This window comes from Podarcis cretensis (assembly GCF_951804945.1).
Source record: "Podarcis cretensis genome assembly, chromosome: 16".
Classification (NCBI taxonomy): domain Eukaryota; kingdom Metazoa; phylum Chordata; class Lepidosauria; order Squamata; family Lacertidae; genus Podarcis; species Podarcis cretensis.
This window is the reverse complement of record NC_137186.1, coordinates 19222502-19239112: the sequence shown is the minus strand read 5'-3', so window position 1 is coordinate 19239112 and position 16611 is coordinate 19222502. Positions and strand designations below refer to the sequence as shown.

At 42.9% G+C, this 16611-nt stretch overlaps 1 protein-coding gene across 1 annotated transcript; it reads left to right on the top strand.

The window, feature by feature from the left end:
- The first annotated feature begins 1697 nt into the window (after positions 1-1697).
- Positions 1698-16023, top strand: LOC307204862 (arylacetamide deacetylase-like 4). The gene is made up of 4 exons (XM_079956930.1): positions 1698-1979; positions 5495-5711; positions 12754-12817; positions 14603-16023. Exons 1-4 carry the CDS (start codon positions 1803-1805, stop codon positions 15375-15377), a joined length of 1233 nt encoding a protein of 410 aa, XP_079813056.1. The 5' UTR covers positions 1698-1802; the 3' UTR covers positions 15378-16023.
- The last annotated feature ends 588 nt before the right edge of the window (positions 16024-16611 follow it).

Sequence of the window (16611 nt, the reverse complement as noted above, 5' to 3'; positions counted from 1 at the left end):
TTTGTGTATCCATTCTTCCTTTCCTGCGACTTCTACTTCTTTCCATTTTGGGGCAAGTAGCATTATTGCTGCTGTAGTAGCATACACAAACAAGTTTCTATACAGTTTAAGTAGTTTTGTCCCTATAATTCCCAAAAGAAAAATATTGTTTTACAAACATTATTTTAAATATCCTTTTCTATTCATGATATATCATTTCCCAGTAAGCTTTAACCTTACTACAAGACCACCACATGATAAAAAGAACCTTCTTCCTCTTTACATTTTCAACATTTATTTGATTTAGATTTATACATTTTTGCCATTTTTGCCAACGGTTAGATACCATTGATAGTTTATTTTCATATAGTTTTCTCTTAAACCATAGCATGCTGTAAATTTTATATCCATATTCCACCATCGTCCCCATGCTTCCATGTCTATATTATGACCAATTTCTATTGCACTATGTATCATTGGGGATTTTATTTCCTCATCCTTTGTATCCCATTCCAATAATATTTTATACATTATAGATAGCACTTTTACATTCCATTCCAACAGGTCTCTCTCCAGTTGTGATATTTGTTCCCCAGACCCTTGTAGCCTATCTTTCTTAAATACTCCATTCAAATGATGATATAGTATCCATGTTGTTAGTTTTCCTGATAATTTCTTATTTTTTTTATAAATTTATACTTTCCTCCCACTTGTTTTAATAATTTTTTGTAAGTTGTCCACCATTCTATCATATTGTAATCCTTTTATGTGAACCGCCCTGAGACCTCTGGGTATAGGGTGGTATATAAATTCAATTAATAATAATAATAATAATAATAATAATAATAATAATAATATTCTTTTCCTTTACCTGTATAAATTCCAGCATTGAGAGCCAAAGTGGTTCCCCTCTAATAAATGCTTCTATTTATCCCATATTCTATACAATTCCCCCCCCTAATTATATGATTTATAAATCCTTTATGTACTTTCACCTTTTCATACCATAATGAAGTGTGCCAACCAAAAATTTTATCATGGCCTTCTAAGTCTAGAATATGTGAATTCTCTAATGTTCTCCATTCCTTCAACCAAGAAAGTCAGGATGCTTCCATTTTGTATCATTGCAGCAAATGATCAATGGGTCCAACAGCAGAGGAAGCTTTTATAAATAAATGAATGAACTAAATCCCATTGTATTTCAACTCCCCTCTTTGTATCAGTTCAGCAAGAGGCCATCAATGGGTCCAACAGTAGAGGAAGCTTTTATAAATAAATAAATGGACTTTATAAATGAAAAGTGGAGTTATATGAGCAATAGACTGGGTGGGATTGGCTCCCATTGGTCAGCCTGCACAGCGCCAAACCTCTTTCCTCACCACACTGTTCTGGAAAGTTGCAGTGACACCCCTGTTGTGAGGATGCCATTGCAGTGTCGTGCCAGCCAGCCCCTCCTGCATCGTTGTGCCGCCCCTTTTAATTATCCCTGATAAACTCCTCAGGGAGGGAAGAGGCACAATGATTTTGTGTGGGAGGGCAGGCACACTCCAATGCACGACTTTCCTTGGGAGGAGAAGATAGGCAAATTCACACCCACCAATGCGTATCCACACCCTGTGTGAGGAACAACAGTGTCTTTCAGGAATCCAGGATAGCTGCAATGTCTTACTGGATTATTAAACTATTTCTTTTCTTCTCAACTGAGAACTATATGGGTTGACCTAGGGTGTTCTTTTCCTCATGGCATAGATTGTTCTACTATAAAAGCCACCAGTGTTGGCCAAGGCAAAGTCCTTGTCTCTGTGCCTCTGAGTTTAAGGGAAATGGCGTTTGGTGAAACTCTGTGGATGCTGATATTATATACAACTATTTTCATTCATTTCTTGCTGTTAGTGTGGGGAGTTTCTTATCGTCTTACCAGGACCCACCTGCCTCGAGGACTGTCCTATCGCCTAATAATACTGCTTCACGATTTCTCAGTGGGATATGGATTGGCACTAGTAAGTATATTTTACATATATCATGGGGATGAAGACACCTCTATAAAAGGGGCTGCAACCCTTTAGAGTCAATAAAATAATTTAGAATAATTCTTTTAAAAATGCTAATTTGAAAATATTGAAACCAATCTGATACCCATTCTTGAATTTCTTCTAACTTTATCATTTTATATGCATTACCAGAAAAACATAGTATGTCTCTATAAGTACCCCAATTCTCTTGAATGTTTAATTTCCTTAGTGTATTGGCTTCAATAGGAGATAATCATAAAAGTGATTTCTGTTCAAGTAAATTTTGATATCTGGTCAAATTTTTTTTATCTCCCGCCCTCTGCTGCCCACTACTTTCTTTCTCTTATAAAAGAAAATCACCAAGCTGCTTTATTGCTTCCAGTACCTTAACCACATTTTCATCAGGTTTTCCATCAAGTTTTCCACATCATCCGCAAATGCCCTCAGTTTGTAAGTTCGAAGACTCACTTGGAGATTTCGTATACCATTTTCCCTAATATCCCCACACAACACTTCTAAAACCAAAATAAACAATAATGGTGAAAGTAGACAACCTTCTCTTGTTTCCTTGCCAATAATGCATTTTTCTTATAAAATTCTGTTTACTGTTTGCAAATCGCTCTGTATATAATGTATTTATTCCTCTCACAAATTTCTCCCTGAACCCCATTTTATCTAGTAATTCCCGCCCCCAACTCCAAGAAGCATTACACTGGGTAACCATTTTTTACTTTTTGAATGTTGTCTAGATTTCTACAACTGATTTAGTGTATTTTTGCACTGCTGAATCAGGAAATGGCATCCGTTTCTCTCCATCAGGTCAGGTTTACTGTAAACTGAAGGGTGGGCATTGATAAAGGTAGGTACCCGTAAATTGCATGTTGCTTCACCATTTTTCAAACTTCAGGGCTTGAACTTCTGTTTCTTGGAACTCCTGGAATGCTCAGCGGCAGGGAGGTCTCTCTTCAGAGTCCAACAGTAGTCAGCCATCATGACTGTGTCCCAGCGACCCTGATACCTGGTCTCCATCTCTTTCATGTCTTGATGGAATCTCTCCCCCTGCTCGTCACTCACTGAACCCAGTTTCTCAGGAAACCGGTCCATATGTGAAAATAGGTAGTGCATCTTGACGCTCACGTTGCAGCCCAGGTTTCTGAAAGCAGTCAGCATGTTGTTGACAAGTTCTGCGTAGTTTCTGGCCTTATTGTTGCCAAGAAAGTTCTTCACTACCAGAACAAATGCCTTCCACGCTTTCAGTTCCACTTCGTTCATTAACTTTCCGAACTCTGAATCTCTGATGAGCTGACGGATCTGAGGACCGTCAAAGATGCCAGCTTTCAACTTCTCCATGGTCAATCCTGGAAAAGCCTGGCACAAGTAAGTGAAGCAGTCACCATCCTTGTCCAGAGCCTTGGTGAACTGCTTGATTAAGCCAAGCTTGGTGTGCAGCAGTGGGAAGAGTATTCTGTCTCTGTCCACCAGAGGGTCGTTGATGACGTTCCTTTCTTTGCAAGGCACCAATTCCTCCAGCACAGGCCAGTCCTTCTTTGTGTAATGCTGAGCACGGTCCCTACTTTCCCACATGCACAGAAAACATGGGTACTTGGTGAAGCCAGACTGTTGTCCCAACAAAAAGTTCACCATCTTCAGGTCAACACAAATAAACCACTTATGCTGATCATAACCAATTTTCTCCAGCACATACTTCACCGCTTCATAGTTCTCCTTCAGTGTACTCGAGTGAGCCTGGGGTATAGAGGCAAACTGGTTGCCGTTGTATAGCAGAACACATTTCAGTGATCGCTTGCTGCTGTCAATGAACAGTCTCCAATCTTTGGGTTCATACTGTGGCACTCCAAGCTTGAGCAGAAGCTGTGCAATATCTGCACACTACACCACGCCCTTCTCTTCCGAGAAAAAACGGAGGTACTCTTGATGCCTGTTGCTGAAGAAGCTGATGCAAGCACTGTCAGAGATGGTTTTTTCCATCAATCTAGATGCCAACAGTTTGGCAGAGTCCTTTACAAGCTGAGGTCGTGAACTAGATCATTCAACTCCTTTTGGGAAAATGGATGTGGAGCATCATCTTCAAGAACCACTTCTTCTTCTTCTTCATGTCCTTCAACACTGGAGGCATCTTCGTCAGGAAGTTCTCTGAAGATAGGCACTGGAATTTCATCACAATGAGCTACAGGACGACGTGCTGATTGAAGATCAGGATACTTGAGGCTGCTCCGGTTCTTTCTGTTGATCCCAGTCACATCAACAGTGCACCAATTTATGGAAGATTTCGAGGTTTTATGACTTCAAACGGATCCCTTTTTGACATAATCACCAAGAACTATTGGACCTGAATACTTCTTGTCATTAAAATAATCATTTCCAATCAAAACATTTATTCGACATGGCATTTTACCCCCACCAACTTCTTCTAAAATGCTCCACACAAGCGTACATGTGAACAAAAGCGTAAAAAAACCGACATGTGGCCATAGCTCAAAAATTTGACCTGATTGAGCAAAACCAATGTGATTTTTGGATTCAGCGCATCAGATTCATCCTAAATCAATTAAAAAAAACGCAGACAACAAATTTGTTGTTGACCAGTGAATTATCAAACGCTTTCTCTGCATCTAGAAAAACCATGGGTAATTGCTAATCATTTCTTTTTTCAAAATATTCAGTAGCATTTAATACAATTGCAACATTATCTTTTAACTGCCTCATCGGCAGAAATGCTGTCTGGTCTTCATGTATTAAGTTTCCTAACACTTGTTTGAGTCTTCTTGCTAATGTTGCCACAAACCATTTATAATTACAATTAAGCAAAGTAATAGGTCTATAATTATTGACTTGGGCTGGGTCATGATCTTGTTTTGCTATCAATGTGATATTGGCATACTAATAATAATACTAATTATATTATTTGTATCCCGCCCATCTGGTTGGGTTTACCCAGCCACTCTGGGGGGCTTACAGCATATATAAGCATAATAAAACATCAAACATTAACAAATAGAATATCTTATACAGACTAAAATAAACCTATAAATCAATATAAAATAATAATAATAATAATAATAATAATAATAATAATAATACCCAAATTAAAATAGCTGCCAATCCCAACAAGACATTTAACCAACCCCAACCCAACAAAAACAAAACGGGGAACTAAAATTAAAGATTTTAAAACTTTTTAGCCAGTTGCCACATCCCAAGAGTTGTTCCAGCAATGCCCCTCTGGCCTCCCAGCATCCCCTTTTAGCTGTTCAAGGTGAGTCCCCAGTGGGCCCTGCCCCCTAGGCCAAGGGGAAATGGGCCTTTCAGCAGGGAATGGTCTTCCAAGTATCAGGTATCTCACCCTGTGTCAAAGTACTGGTCATGATCATTTCTAAAGGCTGGATTAGACGGTCCCAAAATACTTTTTTAAGTATTAAAAAATTGTAAGTGGAAAAATATCTAATGCTAATTATGCATGCTAAATGTTTTGTTTTAAACAGGTAGGAATTCTGGAAAAAATGGGCATCTGCCATAGATATTCCATAATCAGGGCCATGTGCCTATTCATTCCGATAATGAAGGACTCCAAACTGATCATAAAGGACCTGGTTTTTGATGGGGTGCCTGTGAGGCTGTACTGGCCCAAGACATCACCTGCTGGGAACAGGAAAGGAATCATCTTCCTTCATGGAGGTGCTGCAGTGGCTGGAAGCATTCGTAAGTTCTGTGAAATGTGTTTGAAATGGTTAACTGTACAGTAGAACCTCTATTTACAACCGCCGCCACTCACGGACGTTCTAAGTTGCGACCACGGCAAACCCGGATGTAACTGGCGGGTTTGCTGCCGTTCACACCTGCATAGAAGCAGGCAATTGTCGTCCGTGCCTGCACACAATGGCGCCTCTCCCAGCGACCTGTTTTGCCATAAGGACGGTGTGGCGATCACACAGGGCCCCAATAGACGTTTCACGGTCTATTGACCCTGTGCCACCACTGCGGTTGCTTTCTTTGCTGCCACCACCCCACTTCTCACAGGGACACACGGAGTCCAGACAGTTGTTAACATAAACAAATAATCAAGTTTATTTTTAAGAGCAGGAACAAGCATATGGTTGCAGTTTATTTTCCTCTGGTCTGTTTCCTAATCTTAGTTCCTACAACTTCAAACTGAATTATTCCCAACTATCTATCTAACTCCCTAACAATTCCTCTCACTCTCTCACAATACAACTCAACCCCCACTGCGTATTCCACCCTCTTCCTTCTCCCACACCCAAGCCTCAACTCCCAACTGACAAACCTCAACTCCCAACCCCCAGACCTCAACCATCAACTCCCAGACCTCAAGTGACTTTTCAAAACCTCCCACTCTATCTTTTACTCCCCCCTCGCATTCTCACAGGCCAATCACCTCACACCCATTTTAACCCTTTCCTTGACACATCCTAGGGGGCAAACGCCACATTCCTCCCCCCTTAAGAAGATTGACTCAGGAGGGATAACTTAACCTAGTTATTCTCCTGATCAATCAGCAGTACATTTTTATGGCAAATAAACATTTCCTAACCTGTCATTTCACCCTTCACATCACATCTAACATTTGCACATCAAATACTGTGTTCTGGTAAAATATACATATATACAAAAACCTGTTACATGTTAGGTATTCAGTTAACTTTCAACTGCAGGTCTTCTGGACAAAGCATCTGTGACGGTATTCAGGGTCCCTTTCACATTTTTAATCATAAAATTAAAGTCTTGCAGTGATAGGGCCCACCTCAACAACTTACTGTTGGTCTTCATTGTCCTCAACCACAACAAGGGTGAGCGGTCAGTACATAAAGTAAAAGTTCGGCCCCAGATGTACAACTTCAACTTCTGTAATGCCCATACAATGGCAAGGCATTCCTTCTCGATGGTCGAATAATGTCTTTCCCTTGGTAGTAGTTTCTTGCTTATGAAGGTGATGGGATGCAGGTCGTCCTTCTCTCCCTGTTGGCACAGCACGGCCCCGATCCTGGCATTAGATGCTTCGGTTAAGACGGTGAACCTTCACCAGAGACTAGTGGAGAGAGCGCTGACACGCCTCTGCCTTCCCCTTACTTGCGCAGACGAGTTCCGCGCAGGGAAAGTAGGAGGAGACTTGGCGTCAAACAGCTCTTATGCTGGAAGAGGTTCAAGAAACGCCCACTGATGGATTCTGCAAGCGACTGACCGGCCACGGAGTGTGGGCTGTCAGCCAAGGCATGGTGACCCAGGCAATCTAACCGAAATTGAAGGCAACTTACGCACAAGTAACCCCTTACAACCATTACATGATCATAATCAGGAGCAACAAGGACTGGATTTGATGTCAAGGCACTTTTTAAGGCATCAAACGCCTGCTGACATGCTGCTGTCCAGTTTCTTAATCTATTCAGGATTTTGTCCACCAATCGCTGAAAAGTTGCTGGCGCATTCTTTAAGCCAAAGGGCATTATTTTAAATTCAAACAACCCTAAAGGACTTCTGAACGTAGTTTTCTCCTGGTCCTTAGGGTCCATTTCTACTTGATAGTACCCCTTTGTTAAGTCTAGGCAGGTGATGAAATGACACTGGCCTATAGCTTCGTTCAGGTCATCTAAATATGCATCCGCTTTAGTGACATGGTTCAGCTTCCTATAATCTAGGCAAAATCTAATAGCTCCATCAGGTTGTTTTTTTTTTTTAATAATTTTTATTAACTGGCCAGTCACATCAAATTAAATCACATCGCATAAATTCCAAATTACAAAGCCAAATTTTTAAATTTTGTTGGGGGAACCCATACTTCAAGATCCAAAGGGGGATTCAGATCATCTTCTTATTACTGCGTTAATGTCCAAATCAGTCCCAATCAGTCCAGACAAAGTTCATTATCCTATCCAGTCTTATCTTGGTGTTTCCACATCATATCTTGTTCATATAATTTCTCTTTTTCCTTTACGATCTCTTCTGTTAGTCTCCTTAAGCCGGTAAGCAAGTATAATGATCCTGTGTGGATTTCCCGTTCCTCCAAACTAAGTCCAGATGGTTTCCATATATCTCCTTCGTAGATAACATCGCTCTTTCCATCATAAATTAGGCATTGTCACTCTTAAGTCCCACCGAGAAGTTGATTTCTCTCTTTCTCCTCCCAGACCCAAGAGCTCCATCAATGCCTCCCAAAATGGCGACGGCATTTTTAACTGCGTCATTCCAAAACTCTTAGCTTTCCAGCTTCTTCTTGAAACATTGCTTTGGTTCGAAAGTTTATCTCCACACAGTCTTAAATCCACAGCTTAAGTCCTTAATTTCTGACTCATTAGGGGAGGGGATTCTTGTTTAATCACATAAAAAAAAGGAGAGGCAGGTTTTCCCCCCCTCCCCCCTCAGTCATTTGTCGTACCGTATCTTGACGTATCTTCTCATATTTTATTCTTGTCTTGTTATCAGAGAGCTCTTCTGTCAGCAGTCTTTACTTCCCCTTTTTCCTTGAAGTATGTGCAATTTATCTTGTCCAAATTGTTTCTTTTGAAGATTGTTCCAACTAGAGGCGCGGATCAGAGACAGCATCGAGGAGTGCCGGAATCCCACAGGAGGGCTTTGTGCCTAGTGCCCCCACCCCCACAAATTCGGGGGTGGTATAGGGCACAGCAGGCAAGGGCCGTCCCCCCCACAATCCTGGGGGGGGGGTTAAGGAGGCTAATTACCCCCATCATAGCCTCCAAATTACCTCGTGTGGGTCGGAGAGATGTTATTGTCAGCCATCTTCCGATGCGCCACCTAGTGGCCCCCCCAATAGCTCCATCAGGTTTGTCTAATAACACTATGGGTGCTGCCCAGGGACTTTCCGAAGTGGTTATAATCCCTGCCTTCAGCATTGCCCTTATCTCATTGCTAACTTTCCCCACATACTCTCCCCAGTTATTCTATATGGGTTGACAGCAATTGGCTTAGCATCTCCAGTGTCGATATGATGTACAACTCCCATGTGTGCACCAAGAATGCTATTATGGGCTTGTTGCAAAATCTTTTCTCTATAAGTATGAGGGATTACTGTCTTTTCACTTCTTCACCCCCCCCCCCCCCGCATGGTGGGTCAAGGACTTCTCGATATAAAAGGCCCTTGCTCAAACAAAACCGTTCTGGGCACTCAGGAGTTAACGACCTCTCCGACTCGGCTGCCTCAAAGTACATTTGTAACTCAGTATCTTCTTTTTGCTTTTTGGCAAAACTTGAGGTTTGACTTTTAGTCAAAGGAAATAAAAAGGTGTCTTTTCTTTCCTCACACTGATCATTCCCTTGCTGTTCTTCAGCACTGTCTGCCTCTGCTACTGTATCCACCCCCTCAGGATTAGGTGACTGTGGACTCCCTTTTGCTCTGGTAACTATGAAAGTACTCTGCACATGTTCTAAAATGTCCCAACCAATGAGCACAGGGGCGGGAATTTCTTCCGACAGGGCTACCTGCCACTTCCCTACCCAGTTTTTGAATCTGACATCTATTTCCGCCACCTTTAGGATTTCTGCTTGTTTCGAAATTCCTTTTAATTTCATTACTTTTCCTGGAATTATGGCATCATCCCTGATTATATCCAGGTGGACTATGGTGACTTGCGATCCCATGTCCTTTAACCCGAGATATCTTTTTCCATCTATTTAACAAGAGATTATCTTGTTGAATCACATAACAGTGCAGGACTTTGGCCTCTACTACCTCAGCAGGCTCAGGCCTAGTTGGCAGGTCTGTTTCCTTGACAACCTGGCTAGTTGGGCTCTGCTCCACAGACTGGATACAATATGTCTGTTTCTGTGTGGTACTATAACTAGATGTTTCTTTTCCTGTTTTACAATCAAAACGTTTATGACCTAATTTCCCACATCTCCAGCATGAAATGTATTTGGGTCCTGCATAACTTGTTTTATTTACTTTTCCCTCAGTAAACTCTGTATGGGTGTGTGCCTTCTCATGTGGGCTTCCCGATGAGGGCCTGCCTCTCTTATCGGTTTCTGAGGTGTGGGAATATGGTCATTTGTCCATAAGAGCATGGGCAAAAGATTATTATTGCAAGGATGATTTCATAGTAGAAAGCATTGCTTGGAAGCATGAGCAGCGCGTGGACAGCTCATGCCATCCAATGATTGGTCCCCGTAGTATAACATGATCAACTGCGTGGTCTGGTGTGAGAACATGAGACTAATGTATTGTATTGCCTTTTATCTGCTGACTGAGGCAAAGCTCTCTCCTTGAATTTGTATCTTTTCTTGGACACACACAATAAAGGTTGGGGCAGCAGCAGCTTCTAGGGAGAGCTGCGGCCAGACTTCTTCAACCCATCTTGGCGTGAGACTGATTATTTACGGATGGCGAGCGGGTTCTCGTCACTGAGGTAAACTTTCCTTTGGTTTGCTGAAAGTTATTCTTGTTTGTTTCCCAATATCTCCCACCAAATTTTGGCCCATCAAATCCATGGTCTCAGATTTCATCTATTTTATCGGCTAAACCCGCTGCTTCCTCTATTGTCTTGGGGTTTCTTTCTTTTATCAGGTACTTCAAATGGCCATTTATTGTGTCGTAAAATTGCTCCAACGCCATCACTTCTCTAATCTTAGGTACTGTGTCTGCATTCTCTTGGATTGTTCCTCAGTCATTTGAGCATATAATTCGGCTAGAGGACCGCTTATTCTAGCTCTCAAGATCATCATTTTATCTTCCTCTTTTACTTGAAAATCGTGACAGGCTCTCTCGAAGGCTACTAGAAATGCTTCTGGGCTATCCCTATCTCTAAATTCAGGAAAGCGTTTTAAATCTATCTTCATTTGATTCTGCCCATCGGTGTTATTACTATTATTACTTTTTCTAATACCATTAGTTCCAACCGTCTCATCTCTAACTGAAACTGCTGCTGTTCCCTTTCCTGCTCAGCCCTCAATTTTTCTTTTTCCAATTCTTTCTCAAGCCTATTTTTATCAAGCTCTAATTTCAAGTTATATTCTTGTACTAATTTCCACTTTTCAAAATCCTCTGAAAACTGTGGAACTTCTACTTCAGTGGAGTTTTAGTCATCTCTTCTGTTCTGGTTTCTTCCCCCTGGGGATTCCCATTCTCTTCTCCAGAGCTTTCATGTTGGTTTTCTCTCACTGGGTGCTTAGTCTTCTTGGGTGGCATTATGGTTGAGTCAGTATTTTGCACTAATTAAATAAGAGACTTTTACTCTCAGCACAGTTCCTCCCGGCTTGGCTTTCCAAGACCCCGGTCCCCAAAGTATAGTTTTAGGTTTTCCCCTCTAACCTTTCAAGCTTACTTCCTCTGACCCTGAGCCTAAGCCTCCGCCAGAACAGTCTTTTGAGATCTCTTGCTCTTATTGTGATCTCGGCCAAACGGCAATCTGGGGTTTATCCTCAATCACACCCTCAGGCCAGGTAATCTCTTCACCGGTTTTACCCTTCCCCTCTCCAGGTGTATTGTTTCCCCTCACAGGCACTTAGACTTATTGAATCCTGCTGCTGTCGCCAATTTTGTGGCGGCAGGTTCAGTTGTTATCCCACCGCTGCACCACCAATTTTGTGGCGATCACACATGGCCCCCGGACGTTTCACGGTCTATTGACCCTGTGCCACCACTGCGGTTCCTTTCTTCGCTGCCACCACCCCACTTCTCACAGGGACACACGGAGTCCAGACAGTTGTCAACATAAACAAATAATCAAGTTTATTTTTAAGAGCAGGAACAAGCATATGGTTGCAGTTCATTTTCTTCTGGTCAGTTTCCTAATCTTAGTTCCTACAACTTCAAACTGAATTATTCTCAACTATCTATCTAACTCCCTAACAATTCCTCTCACTCTCTCACAATACAACTAACCAACCCACTCCTAATCCACCATCTTCCTTCTCCAACACCCAAGCCTCAACTCCCAACTGACAAACCTAAACTCCCAACTCCCAAACCTGGTTTGGAAGTTCCCTGTAACTTCGCTTCTTGCAGTGAGGGAACTGCAAGAAGGCCCTCGGCACTGGACCTCAGTGTCCAGGCAGAACTACAGGGGTGGAGATGCTCCTTCAGGTATACTGGACGGAGGCCGTTAAGGGCTTTAAAGGTCAACACCAACACTTTGAATTGTGCTCGGAAACGTACTGGGAGCCAATGTAGGTCTTTCAACACCGGTGTTATGTGGTCTCGGCGGCTGCTCCCAGTCACCAGTCTAGCTGCCGCATTCTGGATTAGTTGTAGTTTCTGGGTCACCTTGAAAGGTAGCCCCACGTAGAGTGCATTGCAGTAGTCCAAGCAGGAGACAACTAGAGCATGCACCACTCTGGCGAGACAGTCTGCGGGCAGGTAGGGTCTCAGCCTGCATTCCAGATGGAGCTGGTAAACAGTTGCTCTGGACGCAGAATTGACCTGTGCCTCCATGGACATTAAAAACAGACATTTATGACACAGCAATATTAGTCATATCCAGTCCTTTTTTTCTAGAAAGAGAGGTGGCAGTACTCACCATGAAATTGTTAAGGTAAGTGCCACACATTTATACAACAACAACAAAGAGGTGTCGGTCCTGCATACCCTTGTGTACCCCCTGGGGGGCGGAAGCATTGGTCATATCTGTTAATTTCAACAGGTTTACTTTCAGTAGGACTAACTCACAGTGGATTCAACTCACAGTGATTTCAATGTGAACGACCAAGGAAATTTGTAATGGAGAGTAACAAATAATTGCTCACAGCAGGCAGTGTGTGATGTGTTTCCTCCCCCTAGGAACCTCTGAAATGATCTGCCGTTCCATTGCCCACCAAACTGACTCAGTGGTTATGTGTGCTGAGTAAGTATCTTCATGCTTGTTGTAGCAGAAAAAAGAGTATTTCCCCTCAGTTTCTAACCCTTCCACATGAGCCCAGAAAAAAGCTGATTTTGCCAACATAGTGGATTTGCCAACCTTTAGAATGGGTGTTCACCTTTGTATTTTGATTTTTATGCTTTTGGACCCAATCCCTCTGGCTTTTATGATAAGAAGAGCTCTGCTGGATCAGGCCATTAAACTACTTTTAAAGAAAACCACCACATCAACCCATAAAAAGCCATTAGGATTCTTCTCCTAAGGCAAAATGGCCCTGCGGTTGAGAGGGAAAGTGCAGCTGGAGTTAAGGTGAACTTCTCTCCGGGAAATAAGCTCAAGCTGTTCCCAACTGTCCTGTCAGCCACACTTACCACCCAATGAGAGCAGTGGTACATTGGGCAATGGGAGAAGTGTTATTTGCCAGGGCTTCAGAGCCCTTTACAAGGCAAGCCTTCCCGACAGTAATGAACATCATCTCTCCCAATGGCTGCCCTCGCTGCCTTAGTGCACCTTTGGTGCATGATCTGAAGCCTCCTGGCCAAGGTGGGTGAACAGGAGTTCTTGGCTTTAAGGCCATATGGTTTAAAGTGGGCAGAAAGAGTGGGAAGCACTGATCTCAGGAAGGCATGGTGGGACATACTGAAGGTGATTCAGAACTGGGGTTGTTTTCCTGAGATGGAAAATGAAATCAAGGGAACATTCAAACTATAGAAGTTCAAAATATTCAAAATATAGAAGTTGGTTATATTAGGCATGTCATGTGGAAAGTGGCCTGGGGAAATGTGTTTGTCGCTCTCTCTGAACTCTAGAACATGTGGACATTCAATGAAGCTGAATGCTAGAAGATTCAGATAAAAGAAAGTACTTATCCATACAGTGCAAAGTTAAACTATGGAACTAATTCCCACAGAAAGCAGAGATAGCTTCCAATGTGGATGGCTTTGAAAAGGGATTAAATAACTGGGCAGAGTATAAGGCTACCAGTGGCTCCTAGCTATGCTGGCTATAGTCTGCCTCTATGGTCGGAATCAGATTTGACCATCAGCCACTGAGAATGGGATGCTGAACTAGCATTATATTTGGGTGCAGAGCATCAGCCACAGGGGCTGAATGTTGCCCTCTGGGCCACTTCAATTCCCCTCTGACCCCAGACCCCACCCCTGCACCATTGCCCCTCTTTTGCACCATCCTTGAATGGCATCTGACTGGTGTGAATGTGTCTTGCTTGCTTGGTTGGAGGGTAGAGAAAGGTGTGTGGCTGTGTGTAGGAACCAACCTACTTGTCCAGTGGGAAAGTTCGCATTTGCTTTCCATTTTGCTCTCTGGTCCCACCCACAGCTGACATGTGGCCCCCAGGAAGGTTGCATAGAAAGGAATGTGGCCCTAGGGGGCCACCCTTGATATATATGCCATTGCAGGAAAATGCTGCAAAGTGTATGATGTGTTATGTACTGAAGTTCTCACCCTGGGCCAGCAGGGGGATACTGTAGATAGTTATGCAAATGAAGGATCAAAAGTGACATTCAGTGATTGGATAGTTTGTATGCAAATGAAGGATTGAAAGTGACGTTCAGTGATTGGCTAGTTACAGAAAATGGTTACTGTTGCATTCTAGTGGAGCTCTATATAAGCAGGCTGACCGAGCTCCTCAGTTCAGTTCTGTTCCAGCTTACAAATAAAGAGCTGCTTTGGAAGAATCGCTGTGTCGTCTGATATGTTCGCCCATGACTTAACATGATGAATGCTGATGACATCTTGCCTTCTCTTTAGGTATCGCTTAGCTCCTGAGCATCCGTATCCAGTCCCTGTACAGGACTGTTTAACTGCTGTAATATACTTTATGAAAAATGCAAAGGAATATGGAGTGGACGCCAGCCGCATTGCCATTGCAGGGGAGAGCAGTGGAGGCACTTTTACTGCAGCCATTTGCCAAGAACTGGTGACCAGAGAGGACCTCCCAAGAGTGCGAGCTCAGGTCCTCATTTACCCATTCCTCCAAGGAATGGACTTCAATCTGCCATCCTATCAGCAAAACCATTCAGTTCCTCCTATGTTCCGGAAAAGAACTGTCAAAGTTGGTTTGACATATCTCACTGGGAAGACAATGAATGTAGATGGAGTTCTGAAAGGCGCCCATGTCCCTCCTGATTTGAGAGAGAAATACCAAAAATGGATCAATGCTGATAACATTCCAGAAGAATTTAAAGCTAGGGGCTATGTTCCTGTAGAACCTGCTCCATTTTCAGAAGAACTTTATGAACAAGTTAAAAGAGGTTATGAGACAATGTTTTCCCCCCTTCTAGCAGAGGATGACATAATCCGCCAGCTCCCAGAGACTTTCATTCTAACCTGTGAATATGATGGATTCCGGGACGATGGGCTGTTGTACAAGAAGCGGTTAGAGGACAATGGTGTGCCAGTGACATGGTATCATGTTCAAGATGGATACCACGGAATAATGGCCTTGGCTGGTTGGGGGCCACTTGCATTCCTGAACACACAGAAATGTTTGCAGAGTGTAATACAGTTCTTAAAAGGTTTATAGAAATGAATGACCTTGTAGGAGTGCAAATATCCAGAGTGTGGGGTCAGGTGGGACTACTATGAGGTATTATAAAATATGCATCAAGTCATTGTGTCCACAATGAATGCATTGTGTTGACTGGGTTTAATTCATTGACAATAATTTCTGATCAAATCCCACAACCCTCTGGATCTCTGGCCATTTCCTCTACTGCCCATCTCTCTTGCTTGACAAGTCACTTACACAGCCCAGTTGCTTCGCCAGGCAGGCATCCTGGGTTATCAAAGACAGTGGGCAGTTTCTTTGATGTAGCTTTTCTGATGTTAATCTTAGGATGTTAATCTTATGGCCAGGAAACAGATCTCACCTGAAGGTTATAATGATCGCTGTCTTCCTGGCCATCCTCCTTACCATGTATATTGCTTGTTTATGACCTCAGGGGTTGCCAAATGTACTCCTTTGTTTACCCCAGAACTATGTGTGCTTAATTAGTTTTGGTAGTTTAACTTTGTCCCCATATGGGGTTTGTTGAAATGCTCAGAGGAAATCTGATTGGTTCTTACGAACACTCTGTAAAAGTTCTTTTGTGAATAAAACGACCTGGGCCGAGGGGTGGAGGCACGCAGAGATTATTATACGCACCCTTCCCAGAGTCTTGCTGGTTCAAGCCTCTGTGTATTCTTATTAATCAGAGTTCAATCCTTCCTTTACTTTGAGAACACCTCAAGTGGTGCTCCAGGTGAGGCAAACCTAAAAGGGAACCGTGTGAGGCTTGGGGGGGGGGACCTCAGCGTGTGAGGCAAAGCTAAAAAGAAAACCTCAGCATTTGAGGCACAGCAAAAGGAAACCTCAGCGAAAGGAAACCCCCAGGATTGGACTCTCCTCGGAGCTAGCAACCTGCTATCCCTCGGTCGCGGTGGATCATCTCCTGCAAAACGATTCCTGGACTTAGGATCTCATTTGCTCGGAACGAGCCCCAAAGACGCGCGTCTGTTACCCTTAAGGTGAGATCATGAGAAGCAAGCTTTCACATGTGCAGGAAAAGCATAGGAATAATTTATTATTTTTCCTAACTCAGGAAGGGCATGATAAGCATTTAGCACCCCAGTAGAAAAATTGTTGTTAGAGATTGCTAGACTGTGCCCCTGGTTTCCAGAGGGGGGTACTTATGACATTAAGAAATGGAATGAGCTGGGAGATGCACTCCATAGACATCCTGAGGCATCTGTACAAGTCTTGCACACCTGGCATTTGT